General features: G+C 40.6%; 1 protein-coding gene across 1 annotated transcript; it reads left to right on the top strand.

The window, feature by feature from the left end:
- Positions 1-2,822: 2,822 nt before the first annotated feature.
- On the top strand, positions 2,823-18,082 carry dcp1b (decapping mRNA 1B). Its single transcript, XM_073480378.1, has 12 exons — positions 2,823-3,165; positions 3,692-3,732; positions 3,991-4,118; positions 11,962-12,028; positions 12,341-12,510; positions 12,586-12,656; positions 12,795-12,887; positions 13,776-14,592; positions 14,786-14,836; positions 15,017-15,234; positions 15,322-15,534; positions 15,633-18,082. Exons 1-12 carry the CDS (start codon positions 3,007-3,009, stop codon positions 15,708-15,710), a joined length of 2,106 nt encoding a protein of 701 aa, XP_073336479.1. The 5' UTR covers positions 2,823-3,006; the 3' UTR covers positions 15,711-18,082.

The raw sequence follows: 18,082 nt of genomic DNA, 5'->3' as shown, positions 1-18,082 counted from the left end.
CTCTCTTTTTTCCCCAGAATGAATAAGAAGGAAAACTACATAAAATTGTATTCACAGGAAAACTACTGCTTCTCCACAATTTTGGCTTTTTGTGTCATCAGTCATGAAGATTTAGTCTGCACACTGGACATAAGAGAAACAGGTCTTAAAGCAACATTATGTAGAAATTGGCATTTGTGCGATGTGGCGCCCTCCACAGTTTCTGAGTGCAACACCGCTGTCATAAATACAAACCCCAGGTATGCAACAATTTGTCAGACGTAATGTAGGCGCTGACTACAAACGAAACACATTACGTCATAACAATGTTATGTGTAGAAAGTACACTTGTATGTAACGCTGTGATCCTTCCCTCTCACTGAAGTTACAAAGTGCAGGAATTACAGGACACTGTACCATCAAAATCATTTTGAAGTTGTTATTTTAAGGTAAACTTGTTACAAAATGTTGCTTTAATCTCCCCCAATGTTGACTCAATGGCTCCAGCTTTGGAATATATTGTCTCAACCTGGACCCATATTGAACACCCTGGGCAGGCCATCTACCACCCAATCACAATGTCCCTTTACCCTCAGGCCCATGTCCATCCATATGGATGACTTCAGCTGGATAATTGAAATTATGCAGTGTATCCCCTATGTCAATTATAGATTTGTTCCCCACCAATTATACAATCCCCTGATTTGTGTCAGTTCTCACTTAATATAGGATAATGTCAGACATGTTTTTGAAATTAAATGTGTAAAATTTACTTTATTTATTTATTTCATTTTCAATTGCAGTACAATAATAACTCATTGTGTTCCATGATCTGTCATCTATTAACAAAGTGTTGTAAAAATGTGTGCAGGTGCTTACAGAGGTGGATATTAAATGACGCCGTCCATCCCCGCAGAACAAGGCATACCCTCCCCTTGTTAAATTTCAACAAACTCCCTACTGGCTATATCTCATTATCCTTCCTGCCTGTGAGCCAATCAGCAGCATATCTTGGCCTGTCCCCACCAGTCACAGTCAAGTACTCAATCTCAGCTGAATAGGTTATTGACAGTATTGACCTGCTGATGGATAACTCATTAGCGTCATCATTGACAAACACACGCCCCCCTGACAAACAGATAGACACCACCGGGACAAATAGAAATATATACCTTGAACAACACATACAGCACACTGCCACCCTGTCAAAGTAAGATACATACTTGCCAAGACACAAATGGGCCCATGCTGAATCACAATGCAGCTATTTCCATGTTTATGGAGAGACAGACATGTCATCGTCTGACCTGGAAGTTGTTTGAAGTGTTTAAAGCAGATGCTTTCATCCAGTGCTGCTTAAACTGAGTGAGCAGTTGGATGGTCATTGTTTTTCTCAAGGACACTCTGACATGGCTGTTGATGGATGCTCACCAGCTGTTGTAGCTCTATGACAGAATGAATCTAATTACTGAAACAACTACTACAGTACACTGCAGAGGCTATGTCATATATACAGTATAATACTAAATAGGGGTGAAACAGGGGAATCCATGTATGATGTCTCTGTCAGTGTCTGTCAATCCAACTAACTGAGAGATGATACAAGAAGTAATGTACTATCAAATAAACTGAATGGGGCTTATGTGTGTCCAGTGAAAGGTGTCTGTGTTCCTTCATGTGCCCTTGCAAGAGAACAGGATGTTTTGAACTGAATATGGAGATTCACGATCAGATGATCCTACTGATATTGTGGGATATGGCTGATAGGGATTTCGAGAACTTAAAGTCCTGAAAGTCCTGTTCCTGTATCAGATACTGTATCGTCCTTGAGTATTAATTTCAGGAAGGATGTGTCGCATTTCTGAACCCTAGAGCTGGTGCATTATATCCTGTATCTAAAATACCGCATCTGGATAAGAACAAGAGGAGAAGGTTTCATAATATACACATGGGAAGGGCAGCATTGTGAAAGGTGAAAAAGTTAGATATGTATTAACTAGAAACTTATAGGTTTAGACGACTGAATTGGAGGAAATATAGAAAACAAAAATTGAATAACAGCACCATTGTAAACTTTGGACTATGCTCGTTGCAGGGAAATGGCCACCAATAGAAAAACAAACATGAGTGAATTTTTGTTTTCTATTGGGAGTTTGTGTAACATTGTGTAACTGCTCTTTCATAGGCTCTCCTCTCTTGGGGATTACTTGCAAACACACACACACACACACACACACACACAGAGAGAGAGAGAAAGAGAGAGAGAGAGAGAAAGAGAGAGACATATGCATACTAGTTTTGGCTTTTAGATCAGCTCCAGCCCATGCAGTAAATAAACAGAGAAGGGTTGGTTATGTTTTAGCCATCCCTTTGATGCCCCCTAGTGAATTTTATGATAAATGTAACTGTGACTTTGAAGACGTCAGTCAGCATCAGGGTTTATGTTTTCCAACTGTCAGATATATACCGAGATGAAAAAATTATTTTAATAAAAGACAAACATCAGCTGTTTACGTGTATACAGAGAAATGACAGAGACATAAGTTAAACAAAATCAAGCTGATTGACAATGAAATCAACCTATATGATTTAATATAAATTGTAATTTAAAAAAAGTGCAGCTACATACCTATTGGTACATGGTAATATTTATACTGACATATCATGAACTGTTTGAAGAAAGTAATACTGAACTTCCCTGCATTTGACAGCAAAATTTCCCATCGATTTTTCCAAGTTTGATTGATAAGGCTGAAATCTCTAATCCTGCTGCGCAACTACTCATGTCTGGTTGTTTACAATCTCTCTGGCTAAACATGGCCGTTGACGAACTCACTCATGGCAGTTAGAGCCCGATAACTTCTGATTTTAGAAAATTCACAAGTCTTAATTTGCCAAACGAGTAACTGTGCGAGTACCGATTTGATTACCTAGTTTACCTTGTTGCTGGCTTGGTTTTTATCTTACCTTCCTGTGGCTCGCTAGCCGCTGAAGCTAGGTAGCGAGCTAACTTCTCCATAGGGAACAATGACAGCGACTTCTGCAGGTAGCAGCAGCTGCGTCCCCGCTAAAGGACTGGACATAAGTCTGGCTGCTCTGCAGCGACAAGACCCGTACATCAATAACATTGTGGACGTGGCCAGCCAAGTCGCTCTGTACACTTATAACAACAGGACAAATGAGTGGGTAAGCCTGAACTTGTGTTGAGGATGTCGTGTGCTAACTTAGCTTAGCCTCGTCATTCTCCCTGCTTGATAGGCGCGCTTTGTCACTGACACAGATTTACCTCCAGTGAAGTTATAAACCAGTACTGTTGACTCCAGACATGGTCATTCAGGGTCTAAATAGTTATTTTCCACATAAATGAAAATGTTTTATTCTTTATTATCTGATTCCCTTGAATATTCCACCATTACATTTGGATATTGACGTCACCTATAGATTTAAATGTTCCCCCTTAGCAATAAACACGTATTTTTCATAACATGTTCTCACCCTGTGTTACTTAAAGGACTGCCTGACGTCAATTAAATTCAACTGCTCAGCCCTTTAAATAATAATTATTTGAAGGTTTGAAAATATGTGATTTTGCTTGGCTCAGTTTAGGCAGAACTGTAACTGACACAATAACACACTTAATCCTTGAAGAGATTTGTCCTAACAGTAAGTCAATTGACACTACATGACTTGTCTTTGTGTTTGTGTGTTTTAGGAAAAGACTGAGGTGGAAGGCACCCTTTTTATCTACACAAGGTAAATGAAGTTAATGCTGACATCTTGACGCTGCAGCCATATTTAAATATTTGTATGCAGAATTGCAGAAAGTGAAATTGCTTTATTTGGCTTGAATTTTCTAGCTTTATTAACCTATACTATTGTTTATCACTTTATTGTTATATAACTTACACATCTGTGTGATATATGATGGTGAATATGGAAGAGAATGACATAGCTGAAGTGCCACTTGTTTCAAGTTGTCATTGACTCTTTTTTGTCCTCTGTGTATTTCAGACTGGCATCTCCCAGACATGGTTTCACCATTATGAACAGGCTCAATATGGAGAACTTGACAGAGCCAATCACCAAAGACCTGGACTTCCAGCTCCAGCATCCCTTCCTGCTTTACCGAAATGCGCGATGTAAGTAGAAATGAACGCAGATACACACACAGACACACCTCTTGTCTGCCTGTTAGCTATTGCTACCTTCAGTTTTTAGTCAGACACATTCTCGACACATTTTATATATACATGGAAACCTTTTAATGTGATATTGTTGTCTGCATTGAGTTTCAGTCTAACAAGTCATGCAACATCTTTCAGCTCATAATTGCCCTGACTCACTGTGTCTTGGAAGAAGCTACGGGGTGACATAGTCTCACTATACTTAAGGTTACACTCTCAGCCAGATGTGCTGTCTGGAACCAATTAAGGAAGTGGTACTCTGTGGTATCAACATGATTCGGTCCTCACCCTTAAAACTACAGAGTTTCTTACTCAATCCTAATGCTGGATGTCATCAGAATCTTGAAACATTAAAGAAATAACGCAATTTCGAGAAAAACCTTAGTTATGCAGGGGTCAGTAACATACCAAGTGACTGTGTTTGCTGTAGTAAGACTGTGCAGGCATAGATGCAGTCAGACATAGAATACCAGGACTACCCACATAGACTAAAAAGTGTGAAGAGACTTTGCTGTGTTACGCAAGCAGCCAGACACTGAGGGAAAAACTTACTGAAAGATGGAGACAAAGATAAACAGAAAAAAGAGAGATAAAAAAGACAAATGTCAGACAGAGTCAGGAATATTTAGTGTACTGCCCCCCTGTGTATACAGAGAGGTAGACAGTGAGATAAAATTGGGACAGCATTTTAAAATAGTATCTTTGTCACTTTTTGAAACTCTGACTCTTTAGATTGCTAATACGCATGTAAACTATGCACACTGGATTGTGTATAATTCACCTCAAAATCCACATGAGACTCTTATCTTTGTGACGTTGAAGACCTGTTAGCAGTGTGATCACATCACACTTCAAAATGACAGATGTATCTACAGCCACAGGAAGGAAGTTAGATAAAAGACGAATGATTTGATATGGTGACCAAAGTGTGCAGCGTGCTGTTCATTAGAGTGGGAAACATTAGCTCCATATAAGGCTCAGAGGTATTGTGGTGACTCCAATTCTATCAGCCTGTCTGCCTCTGCGACCTACATCTGGTTTAGACACACACACACACACACACACACACACACACACACACACACACACACACACACACGGAGACAAACACGTTGCAGAGTGTGCCTGTGGGAGAAGAGCCTGACAGCACTACAGAACCAGCCAGCCGAGATTAGATACACCACAACAGTCACTGATAATCTAAACACACACTCACTCAGGAATCGCTGACACACACAGACCTCCCTCCCTCTCTGTCATGGTCTCACACTCTCCATCAGGCTCAGTAAGAGGCAGGTGGAATGCTTCTGTTTAGATACCAGTGAATTCCTTATTCCTGCTTTGATCCCTTTACTGTAATACTTTACTCTAACTGACATGAGTGAAATAATGTGCATGACATCCACTTTTTTCTGTGACCTCTCTACACCTTTTACACCAGGTTTAAATGCACTCTGCACACATTAATGAAGATCTGTGATGGTACTGGCCTCGAGAGGTGGTCAGAGCATCAGTAATGGGGCCAATTTGCAAGTGAACAGCCAATGCTGAGATCACATTATAAGTTTACAGCTTTAGTTTTATATAGGAACCACAAGCACCATGACGACAACACCTGCAACGTGGATACAAGAAAAGTTCAGCAGACTTCTTAAACCCAAGAAATGGAGGAAAATTTAGTTTATATAAAGAAAGAAAAATATCCCGTCCCATGCATGATATTGCATAATTTCCTATGTCGCTTCTTGCCTGCGGTTTTATGACAAAATGTAGTTTGGAGACCACACAGATTTGTCGGGAGGCCTCAAGTGAAAGATCCCGCAATTACGGCTGCAACTCAAGATTATTTTCAGTATCGATTATTTTCACAATTAATCAATTAGTCAAAAAAAAGTTTTAAAAAAAATTTCCTCATCAGAAATTCCAACCAACTGAAACAAGCAAGTGTTTGACATTTTTGCGCGGAAAATTGACTAAAACGATGAATCGATTATCAAAATAGTTGCAAATTAAGTTTTCTTTCAAAGATTAAAAAGTTACTAAGTAAAGTAGACTTATAATTTTAAGTTATTAAACCTCTTCAGCTCACACAGCTTAAATTGAATTGTCAACTTGGTAATCCTGCGGTAATCGCATTACTCTCTTTGTTGTTTGTAAAGTAAACTTTTACAATTTAAAGTGTGTAACCAAGGCATTACTTGCTAAGGCATGTCTTGGGAAGGAAAAAAATTTAAAAAACACAAGAGATTAGTTAGCACAGCTCAGTTGAGAACTATTTCCTCTGATAAAAATGAAATATGGCAGCAGTTGTGTGAGTGGGTGCATAGCAAAGCTAATGGTCAGTGGCTCCAGCAGATTTTACTGATTGGATATGGTTAATAAAGCACCCAAATAAGGAGAGATGGAGCATGGTTGTAATCAGACAGATTTTTATCGCCATAGCTGTTGTGATTTACTATGATTGTTGGATATGTGACAAGATTGAGACAGATTTAACTAACAAAACACATCTACTCATAACCAAAGAAACCTCAGATGCTCTAAGAGACATCAAAGTGTCAAGTCCACCATGAGAAAGCCGGCAGTCACTGAGCGTTTACCGGATGATGGCATGTGAGGGGCGGAGGAATGTCTTCCAGAAAACTGTATAAACAAAGGAACGCATCTCCGCCACAGAGAAGATGTTTGTTTCACTGGCTAACATCAGATCTGTGAGACTGTTTAGGCTCCAGGCTGTTGGTAAATGCTGCCAATCCCACTGTGTCATGACCTCTGTGTGCAAGAGTCGTGGAATCTTATCGTTAGACAAACATGTAGCTCTCAGTGCTGCTGTTACTTCCTGGAATGGCAGTTGGCACAAAGTGGCACCCTAGGCTAAAAATAAACTGTGGAGATATATCACAGAACAGGGCAAGATTCAGGGAAGAGAATTTTAGTCTGAGCAAGTCATTATTCCTCAGACAAATGTTGTGATTGAAGGCTTTTTACATTCCTTCCTGCAAGCACCGACATTCCTAATGTGTAATGTGTTGTGGTCGCGCTGTTGTCTGGCAACAATGCATTTAAATGTCTTATTTGATGAAGGAAAATCATGGACATGCTTCTAAAAGTTTAGTTTACAGTATTCTGAGTTTGAGTCATAGTTCATCTGCAGGACACTGAGAGTCATATCCGTCTTCCTGTGCCTTTGACTCTCTCATACAGATTTTGGATAGTACTTTATAGGGTTTGGTGAAGTCAGTGTGAAAGGTGGTTTCATTTGTCCACACTGCTGTTGCAAGTACTTCTAATAAAGCAGAGCCCAAATATGTTTAAGAGTTCATTTATTGAAGGGATGAAACTCTTAATAATCTAATAATCAATAAAATGGCAACTATTTTGATAATAAATTAATTTTCAAAGTTTCTTTTTTTTAGAATAATTGCCAAACATTACCTGCTTTCAGCTTCTCAACTGTGAAGATACAGAATGTTGCTTTTCTTTGTACCATATGGAAGCTGAGAGCGGCCAAGCTTGCAACGTTTTTTTTTGTTTTTTTAATGCTGTTATCTCGATATCCTTTTTATCTCAAGATAATCAACAAATTATCACAAGAAAACAAAATGCTTACTTCTTTATAATGTTTATCAGAGATCAGAACAGCCATGCCAGCTTGCATTGACGGCATCTTGACAACTGAAGTACCAATTATTGATCAACGCAGTAGACTGTACTTCAATCCTACCGTATTTATATACTTTCTTTTTTATATGATTCAAATCGCCAATGTGGCGAGTTTCTTTTCCAGTTCAACCTAGGCCAACAGTTTTTCTTACAGTTACAATAGTTACAGGGAAGAAACACATCTGATTTACATTGACCCCTGTATGTAAGACATAATGTTAGTACTCTCATAATAAGTCACTATGGAAAACATTCTTGCAACAAATGGCAAAAGTTGATACAGTTTGCTTTGAAACTTACAAACCCACACAGAGCATTGTGTGTATGTCATGGTCCTCTCTTATGAATCTTATGAAGTTGTTTTTCTTTTGTGTAAGATCGTTATGATAATTGAAATTTAAGAGATAATGAGATAAATTAACCCGAAAAGTAAACAGATCGTCTTTCTATTTTGGACTGTTGGTCAAACAAAGTGAGCAATTTGAAAGATGTTACTTTGGCCTTTAGAAAAGTATAATGTACTTAATAATTAATCAATTAATCGAACAAATAATCAGATTAATGGATAAAGAAAAAATTATTACTTGCAGCACTAATTTAACATTTTGAGACCAACGTGTATCTGAGTTTAGATGAGACTAACACTAGCACTTCCCTTAACATGGCGCTCCGTATATCAGGTGTACAGACAGTCTTACCTCCAGGTCGGACATATGTATATCCCAGGTCTTGCTCTGACACCATCAAGCCTTTGAATCTGACCTCAGGTTCCTCCTCCAGTCTCTCATGTTTAGGTTTCCTCTGAAACAGGCCTCTCAGCATGGCTCCACTGGTCTGAATCTCTCTCAGAATGGAAAGTTCAGTAATTCCTTATCCGGCAAAAGTTCAGTGAAGGTGATGCCAAAGGTGATATGAAACTTCCCCTCATACAATTTTTCTTCTCCAGAAGTAAAGGATGTACTGATATATATACTGGGTAGCACTGTGTAAACGTCCCTTAAGTAAGCACATACGGCTGTCACAGCAGTTGTGGCAGAGCCAAAAGAGCAATTTGGACGTACCTGCTTCTTAGATGAGTATTGGTTAGCTGGAAGTCTCAATATTTACTCCTCGTCCAATGTCATGAATTCCATTCTCACAAACAAAGGAAGCGATGGTTCTTCTCGGACAACAATAATTCCAAGCATGCATGTGTGTTACTGTAAGAGCACTTACTGCTGACTGACCTCCAGCAAACTAAACCAGCCCCAACTAAGCTGATCACATACTACGATAAAGGGACAACACTTCAAATATATCTGACAATACTAAAGCTAAACAGAACTTTCTTTGAGTAGTCCCAGTAGTGCACTTTAAGCAATTTAACCTCCTGGGAAATGTGTTGTTTCTTAGCAAGTCGAAACATTTAAATCAGATATAACTAAAAGCAAAGTCCCAAATGGCAAGAACAGACAATGACAAGTCGTTGCCTCCCAGACTTAAAAGAAAATCTCTACAATGTCCGACTAAAAATGTAAAATGTTCTTCGTCTCAAGCGAGTCTCGTCAAAGAGTTACTGTGGGTCTCCAGCAGACATCACATGTGGTTTGTCGTAGTCACAGGGGGATTGAAAGGACCACACAGCTTAAGCACTGGATCACTTACAAACTTCAATAGCGTTTCCACTGCTTCTTCAAAATGTAAAGGGATGGCGTCAAATGCAGAACTGACATTTCCCGTTTAGTGAATGCTCCTAGTTGTGGTCTCAAACTTTGGTCATCCTTCTGTTGAAGTTCGCTGCCCATGTGGCCGTCCAGTTCCCTTGGTCAGGATCTCTGCTTCACTTATTCAGTGCCTTTCTTCCTCTCCCGCTCAGTCTCCAGTGTTGTTGACTGGAACCCCTTTCTTTCTAATGTCCACCCTTAAAGCTCAACCTTGTGGTCACAGGAACTTGTTCTGGTTGGTGCTACTGGTCGTAGTCCTCCTCCCACTCTCTCTCCCTCTCTTTTGGTCTCTCTGAGGGGTTTTCTATCTTGTTAAGGGTTTAGACATTTGGTAGTTCAGAGCAGCTAAAAACTTGTTAGAATCTCCTCTATCAAACTATTTCTGTCCTCCTTTTCTTCTGGGAGTAAGGACAGTCACAGCTTCTAGTCCTGTTCTGTGTCTTCCCGTCACTTCACTTCATTCAGTTCAACATTTTTCATTCATTGACAAAACTCAGTCGCTGCTTCCTGACAGCTCAAGAGCTGCTGGCAGAACTAGATCTTTTCCCTCTTGATGGACTTGTTGATAATCTCCTCTCTAACACACCTCACTTCTTCCTATTTTATATCCGTCTTGCTCATTTTTTCTCAATTTTCCAGCTCTCTGCCTTTGACTGCGTATCTCTCCGTCTCTGTCAAACAGTCTCATCCCCAGTGAGCACTAAGTGGCTCTGGCTCCACCAGACAGTCTCCCACTGCAGTTACTTTTTTGGTACAGGGCTGATTTTCCCAGGCTCAGCTGAACTCTGTGTGTGTCTCTGCCTCTGCCTCTCCCTCTCGTTGTTCCCCTCATCCGTACTGACCCTTGTGGCCTGTCCAACCTCGTTTGTAGCCAAGTGTGTGTATTTTTGTGCCTGCCTGTCTGTCTGCATAGGAATGTGTGTGTGTCTTTGATAAGACTGTGGTGGTAATTATGTCCACCATGTACAGTAGACCCCACACTACTTTCTGTTCTCTGTGTCTCACTCTATTCTGGCTGGCTATAAATCTTGCCTCTCCACTCCAGTATTTTACTTTCTGATGTCTTTAACGCTTTGCCTCTTTTCCTCTTTGGGATTGGTCTTTTCTTTTCTTGTGATCCACGTTATTAAAGCATGTTGAGGTGTGAGATGATGTACTGCTGTCTTGATTGGTCCTTGGTGTCAAGCCTCAACTTTTTTTTGGTACCAACTGAAATGTGTTACGGCTGCAACTAACAATTATTTTTATTATCTATAATTTCTGCCACTTGGGTTCTCTCAGTCACAACAACACAAATGATGTTAGTAGCGTGAGATCATAGGAGTCGTTGTCTTCGTTGTTACCGTTGCTGATTAAAATCTATCTTCGAAACATTTGGGATAGTGTGAGAACAAACTCAGCAAAATATATAAGAAAGGTTTTGTCGTTTTTATATATTTTAATGCAGAAATGTTACATATACTTTCTTTAATCTGCAGATTTTTTTCACGATTAATCATTAAATCTATAGAATATCAAAAAACACATCTTCTCTTCTGATGAGACTGTTTTTGATTTAAATCATGTTTTTGCCAGTTGTAGGTTGAATTTTATTGAGACAAAGTTTATTTTTCTTTTTATGTGACTTTTTTTTGTTAAATAAGAAAAGGGATTTGGAGAAAAAAACATGTTTATATTCCTCAAAGTAAAAAATGGTTTTGCATCTTTGCCACCAAAATTCAGTTACCCAATTGGTACTGGTATTGGTAAATATCTTGTTTGACTGGATATATGAAAGAAGTTCAAGGATCGTGGGATTTGGATGTTTTTTTTTTAGACTTTCGCTGTTTTTGTTTCCTGGTACTAAATTTTGTGTCTGGGGAAATTATGACTTGCACCATACAGACTGACTGAAATTGAATAATAATGTAAAAACGTTACCTCTATGCTTTTAGGAGCCAGTACAAATGAAAATAGCGCAATACTTACTGCTGTGTAATCCTGTGACAAATGGGTGTTAGTGTTGCCTTTTCCCTCCCATGTTGATCATGTTTACGTAGATCAGGAGACTCCTGGGGCCCGTAATGGTACTGCTGGATTCTGCTGCCATTGGGAAATGACTCATTTTAAACTCTGGGTTTAGAACCAGCCGGGCTAATAATAAACAGTGAACATGTGTCCGCCAGGCCTGCTCAGATGTTACAGCAGCAGAGGTGTACAGCAGCATGTCTGTGCATTCATTTAATTGTAATGGTCAGAAGACTCATTTAGTTGTCTGCTGACCTTACTGGCTACATCTCAAAATTCAACAGTTTCATTAATCAGCGGCTAACTGGATTTGTGGCATTATCTCCAGGACCATTAGTTACATTTTTGTTTATGAAACATGTTCACAAGTTCAACTCTCTCTCTCTCTTTTCCCCTGTTTGTCCCCCTCCTTTTCACTCCCCCAGTGGTCATCCATGGGATTTGGTTCTATGATAAGGAGGACTGTCAACGCATTGCCCAGAGGATGAAGATGTAAGTGCTTCTATAACCACAGACTCTTTGTATAAATTATACAGTACTTAAAGAAAACAAATTCAAATTGAGATTTTGTCCGCTAAACAGGGAGTAGAGAGTTATGGTCTGCCACCGCAGCTGTGAGAGTTTGTTTCATATCTTAGGTTGAGTATGACAGAGACTACATGTGTTTATGATTGGATCTGTGTTTGGGACTTAGTGCCAACAAATGACCAACAAGAACTCTCCTGACAAAATACTCACATTTTTATATGGGCCTGTATGGATTCTCAGATTGACTTGCATGTGTGTTTGTGTTTGTGTGTGCAGTCTGACCCAGCAGGAGCAAGCCCTGGCTCAGTCTCAGGGTGGATGGTTGTCCCCAGGAGGAGGAGGAATAATTGGAAGAGGAGGAATAATTGGAGGAGGAGGAGGAGTAATTGGAGGAGGAGGAGTAATTGGAGGAGGAGGAGTGATTGGAGGAGGAGGAGTGATTGGAGGTGGAGTAGTAATTAGAGGAGGAGGAGTAATTGGAGGAGGAGGAATAGTTGGAGAAGGAAGAATAGCTGGAGGAGGAGGAGGAAGTGAAGCGAAAGGAGTGGACATCATCCAGATGTTGACCAAAGCACGCACAGAGTACGACAAGGTAGAGAAACACCAAAAGATTTTTGTTTTTATGTCACTTATCAAATGTTTTTTGTTCCTCTTTGCTTGTGTCTCATACTCCTTGCTTCACATTATGACTCTCTCTCTCTCTCTCTCTCTCTCTCTCTCTCTCTGGCAGTCTACATCAGAGCCGAAGGAGATTGGTGGCAGCAGTGTTCTTTGTGGAAACCCCAATCTGATCAAACCAATACCTGTTAAACCAAACACTCAGGTAAAACCCCCATATCTACCTCCTATTTCATTCCGGGGTTGCATTTTTGATGTACAGGAAGAGGGCCTATCTGGTCCTCTGCAGGGAATCCAAAAGTTTAAATTAGATGGTACTCACAACTAGAAACAGTGTTTCCATAACAAACTCCAGTCCTTAAATTGTTTTATATTCGATTGTCATTCATAGCCCTTTTCGACCAAGGCAGTGCAAGGGCCAGCACGGAGCTGGTGCCTAATCTTGAACCAGTAACGACAGCTAAAAAACTGGCTTTCGATCAGGAAAACTGGTTCAGTAGCAGCACCAACACTTTGTTGGTCTAAGCTGGGGGATTATCGTGACTAAAAGGACTAACTAAAACTTTGTGACCATTTTCATATCAATTTATTTGATCATTAACATTGTAGTCGATGCTAGGTAGGTAAAGGCTAGGAAAGGCTAACATTAAAATTTTACGTTCAGTGTTCAAAGGAATGAAAACATGGTAGGCAATTACCTTTCTTCTTGAACATATCACCATCTTTAGCTAACACGACGAGCAGCACAAATGCGGTGGACCAGTGGATGCAAAGACAGGAGCTGCTGTCTGTTCCTAACGATGCTTGGAAAGCAGAGACATATACAGTGACATAAAGACAAGACTCTTTGGTGGTTCTGTAGCCTGTCGAAAAGCAAACTGGTTGTTTAAAGGTTGGCAGGTTGAATCAACTCCAAACTGGCACTAGCACCAGTCCAGAGCTAGCACTTGGTTCACGTTGACGTGGTTTGAGTGACCTCTGCAGTTTGCCTGATATGTTGAAAAATACTGCAGAAATATCTGCATCATCTTCTTTTCTCATACCTACTGCCCTCCTTCCCTCTCTCACACTTGTCTCTCTTTGCCTCATCCAGGACAGTGAAGGTGCTGAACCCAAGCCTCTCTCTCTGGCCACTCTTTTTGGCACCAAACATCAACATCACCACTCACCCAAACCTGACCCAGTTTCTCCTTTGGCCACCCCTTTGGCTGAGGCATCAACAGGAAGAGTCACTCGCCCACCTGTTGCCCGCACGCTGACCTACGAGGAGACGATGAACTCTGGCAGGATTGTGACCTCCAAGGGAGGGAACATTGCCATGGCAGGGTTTTCAGATCGAGGGCTCGTGGCTGTGATTGGAGGACAACTAGTCAGGGACAATGGTGGAAATGTTGTGGGCTTGAGTCCCACCTCCGGCCATCATCAGCATCAGCAGCAGCAGAACCAGCCTCAGCACTGCCCAGCCATCCAAAAGCTAATGCAGGGACAGAGAGGGGTCGGAGGAACTCTTCAGACCCTGTCCGAGTCCCCCGAGAACAGGCTGTGTGACAACGGGGTGCCGCTGGAGCATCACCACCATCACCATCTGTTCCATCATCATCAGCAGCACCACCATCATCATCATCATCAACAGCAACAGCTTCAACCGGACCCAATCAAGAGACTTTTCCAACCCCAGCCACTTCCTCCTCCTGCCTCCAACTCCTTCACCTCTGCTGCCCCGTGTTGCCCCAACCCTCCTCCTGCCCTGCAGCAGAACCCCCATCTCTCCTCCCAGCCCATAATGGTGGATTCTGTGTCATGTTCCCACCTTCAAGCGCAACAAAGCCAGCAGATGTTTTTCAACCTATCCAAACCTCAACCTGAGGCACAGCACCACAGCCAATCAGCTTCAGCCATACAGGGAACAGGTGGGATGTCTGTGATGCTTTCAGTATGCCAGCAGTATGACCATGTTCTGAATTAGTGTACCACATACACTTATTTGGCAAATGTAAGAGTAAATTATGTAAAAAATACTTGGTGAAATGATAGCTAATCCATAAGTAAAGAGTTAAAACTCAACTCATCATTTTCAATTATATATTTTCCCTCCATTTCCAGGGTTGCTGCCATCTCAGATGACCAATGATCAAGTCCTTCATCCTTCTCAAGGTATCAGGTTCCTTGAAATAATTAGTTGCTTTGCAATTTCTGTTTTGTGTCACACAAATTCGATCCTACTTTTGAAGTAATTTTGGTCAAGTGCACATAAATCCAGTTACATTTGAAAGAACCTCTAGAGTTGCAACTCCTATTCATTTTCAGTAACATTTACCATTTTTGTCTTGTCAGGTCTGTCTTCGCAGATGCAAGGTGTGGTGTCGCCTCATGAGCTCCTGCAAAAGCTCCAGCTGGTCCAGCAGGAGCAAAGCCTGGCTTCTCACGATCCCCCTCGACTCCTTCCGACTCTGGCCCCTCGATTTCTGGGGCCCACGCAAGGTCAAGGCGGAGGCTCAGTCCCGAACCCGACCGCAGCCACTGCAGGTCAGAAGGCGGCACTGCAGTTTCAGGTAAGCAATGTAAACTCTTTTTTATATTTGTGTTTTTAACTGGGAACAACAATCAATGATAACAAATAACTGTCCCTTTGTGTCCAGGTCATCTCCCCCCAGCGGATACCAGCCACTGTGGCCCCCAACCTGCTCCTCTCCCCCAGCGTGTTCACTCAGGCAAAGTCTAGTGGCAGCTTGACAGCGGGTGGCCAGGACGGCTGCCCTGCGCCCTCAGCCTTGCCCATTCCCCCGCTGCAGGAGGAGATCAGAGTTCTGTCCAAAAGCCAGCTTCAAGCCACACTGCTGAAACTGATCCAGGTAAAAAAAAAAATCAGATTACTGACACTGACACTTCTTTCCCCATTGTCAATTTGGTGTTTTATTTCAAGCTGTTGGTTCGTGCTTGTGTGTTTCAGACTGACAGCTCATTCCTGGACACCATCTACGAAGCCTACGTCAGCCGCTTTGCCAACGACTCCAGCAGCCAGTACTGATGACTCGTCACACCCTCTGTCTGTACAAACATCCCGTCGAGAGCAGTGAGGATCAGTCTTACACTTACGATGGATGCACCACTTCCTCCTCTGAACCCCCCACTGCAATCACACACACCTATGCACTGTTTAGCCAGTAAACCCGACATTCTTCACTTCAAAACAAGTCTCTCTGGTTGCAACATAAAAAGCAGTTGTTAAATATTATAAATGTCTTTGTTTCAATGTCAGAATAACAACTTTTGACTCATATCATTTCAAGTCGAGGTCCACTAATGCACAAATGTGGCATAGCCACACAGTCTCGACCTCAACTGTAGTTAATGGGAAATGTAGCCTATTATGCTGCAACCTCACAGGCGTTTGGATTTAGCTGAAAAGTGCACTAGTTTTTTTTTCATCAAATGTAGCAGAATTTTTTTATTTTGTTTTTTTTTTTTTTTTTTCATAATCTGCAGTCTTTACTCAGACTCAGTGGTCTAACACCAGCCAGCCTTCTGGGCTGTAACAAACAAGTCTTCCTAGTCAAAGAACTAGTGCTGAAGGATTCGCTCATACTGACTTGAAACTGACTTCACTTGTAAAATGAAGTTTAAAACATGTTAAACATGTTTTTGTTTTCTGTACATTTGGAAAAGTATGTTTAAATGCTATCAGAATTTGTTGGATTTGAATTTATAATTCTTTTAAATTAAGTTTGCTTTCTAAAGGAATTTTAAATATATTTTACTATCCAAATTCTTTTAAAGTTATTATAATGATACCTTGTCATTTTGATCTCTTTTTTCCAACATATCTGTGTTGGTATGTTAGTTACAGTAACTAAACGTTGTCATTGGGCTTGTCGACATTTTTGTGAGTAAAGTCGGCATCGAGATATATCTTTTTAGTATGTAGCTCTGACAACTGGTGGATTTTCAGGTGAGAGAAAATCTTCACGGCACTTTAAAGCTTGTGTGTACTACTAGTGCTTTGTCATGGTACGTGTCCACGGGGCGTTTTTGCACGCGAGGGCACGCAAGGCTTCCCAGCGTTGGATGCTTGACTTAAACAGGCTACACCCTCCAACTGAACACCATGCAAAGCTTACTGGCTGCACCTGATTGGGCGAAAGCCAATAGTGGACTGTATGCTCTAGGATTTCAAACTAATCCAACATGGCAGCTTGTTTGGAAACTTTTTCAAACACTTAATGTGAGAAATAAGCTATGTTGTTGCTGTCTTTATTGTAACTCAACAACAAGGCTTCATTGTTATTGACAGCTACCGTAGGCAGAAATGCAAATGCAAATGCAAACAACAGATCCTGTGGACACGTACTATTAGTCTTATTCCTCTTCCTTTGAATATCACCATCATGACGAAAAATTCAAAATGACATGGTATCTATCTAACTTAATTATCAAGGAAAGTACAGGAGATTGTTAACCTGCACTACCTCACAGAGAGCTAGTTCCGAGGCGTTACCTGTGTTTTTACTTTAGTGATTGGACCATTTTTAAGGTTAGATAATCTGGTCAGGACTCTTGTTTCAGTTTACCTAAAGAGTTTTCATCAGAATAAGACATTGAGAACCTTATTTTTTCTTCTCCCAGAGCCATCACTACTTAACATGGTAGCATTTTTGCAGTCATGCCACAGTTCCTGAACATTCGCTCTGCCAAACAGAAAAAAACTCCTCTCAGGAATTTAAAAACAGAGTAGTGATTAAATGGTTTGTTATTGATGTTAAATAAATGATTTATGGCATTGCAAAGAAGGTATATAAATAAATATATCCGCTAATAATTGTTTGGATTTCGTAGGCCTGTTCAAAGCAAGTATAGTAGAAAATTTAATAGAAAATGCATTTCAAAAATACTGTTACACTTCATGAATTGTGTGTTTCCCACAGTACAGCAGAGAGGTCGCGTCACTCATAAAAATGTTTAAATTTCGGGGTCAGGGTTTGCAGTCCGTGTTTAGCTCCAGTGCTGAACTCATTCCCAGCCAGACTATACAGTAGCTCGCAGAGAATACACAAAAGCAGCAGCAGCAGCAACATAAAGAGAATATTTTTTTCCCCTATTTTTGTACTCTAGAAGCAAAATGTATTGTTCTCGTAGTACAAATAACCAGCATGTTACATCACAGCTAAGATATAAGTGGTAATTCATTCTTATACAACATATCCACAGCTCTTTATGCGATTTTGTGCTTTTATTTCAAAAGCTGTCATTCATAATCTTTCTTTTACGCATTGTCATTTTAGGCAAAACGAGACATAGGAATGTTAACGGATACATTTTTACACCTTTTATTTGTTTATGTCAGGAATGTTTTGCCTAAACTGGAATATATTTTAATTGGATATTAAATGTTCTCAAACTGCC

This window comes from Pagrus major, chromosome 14 (genome assembly GCF_040436345.1).
Source record: "Pagrus major chromosome 14, Pma_NU_1.0".
NCBI classification, from domain to species: Eukaryota; Metazoa; Chordata; class Actinopteri; order Spariformes; family Sparidae; genus Pagrus; species Pagrus major.
Note: the sequence above shows the minus strand (reverse complement) of the source record. Positions and strands in the feature narration are given on the sequence as shown.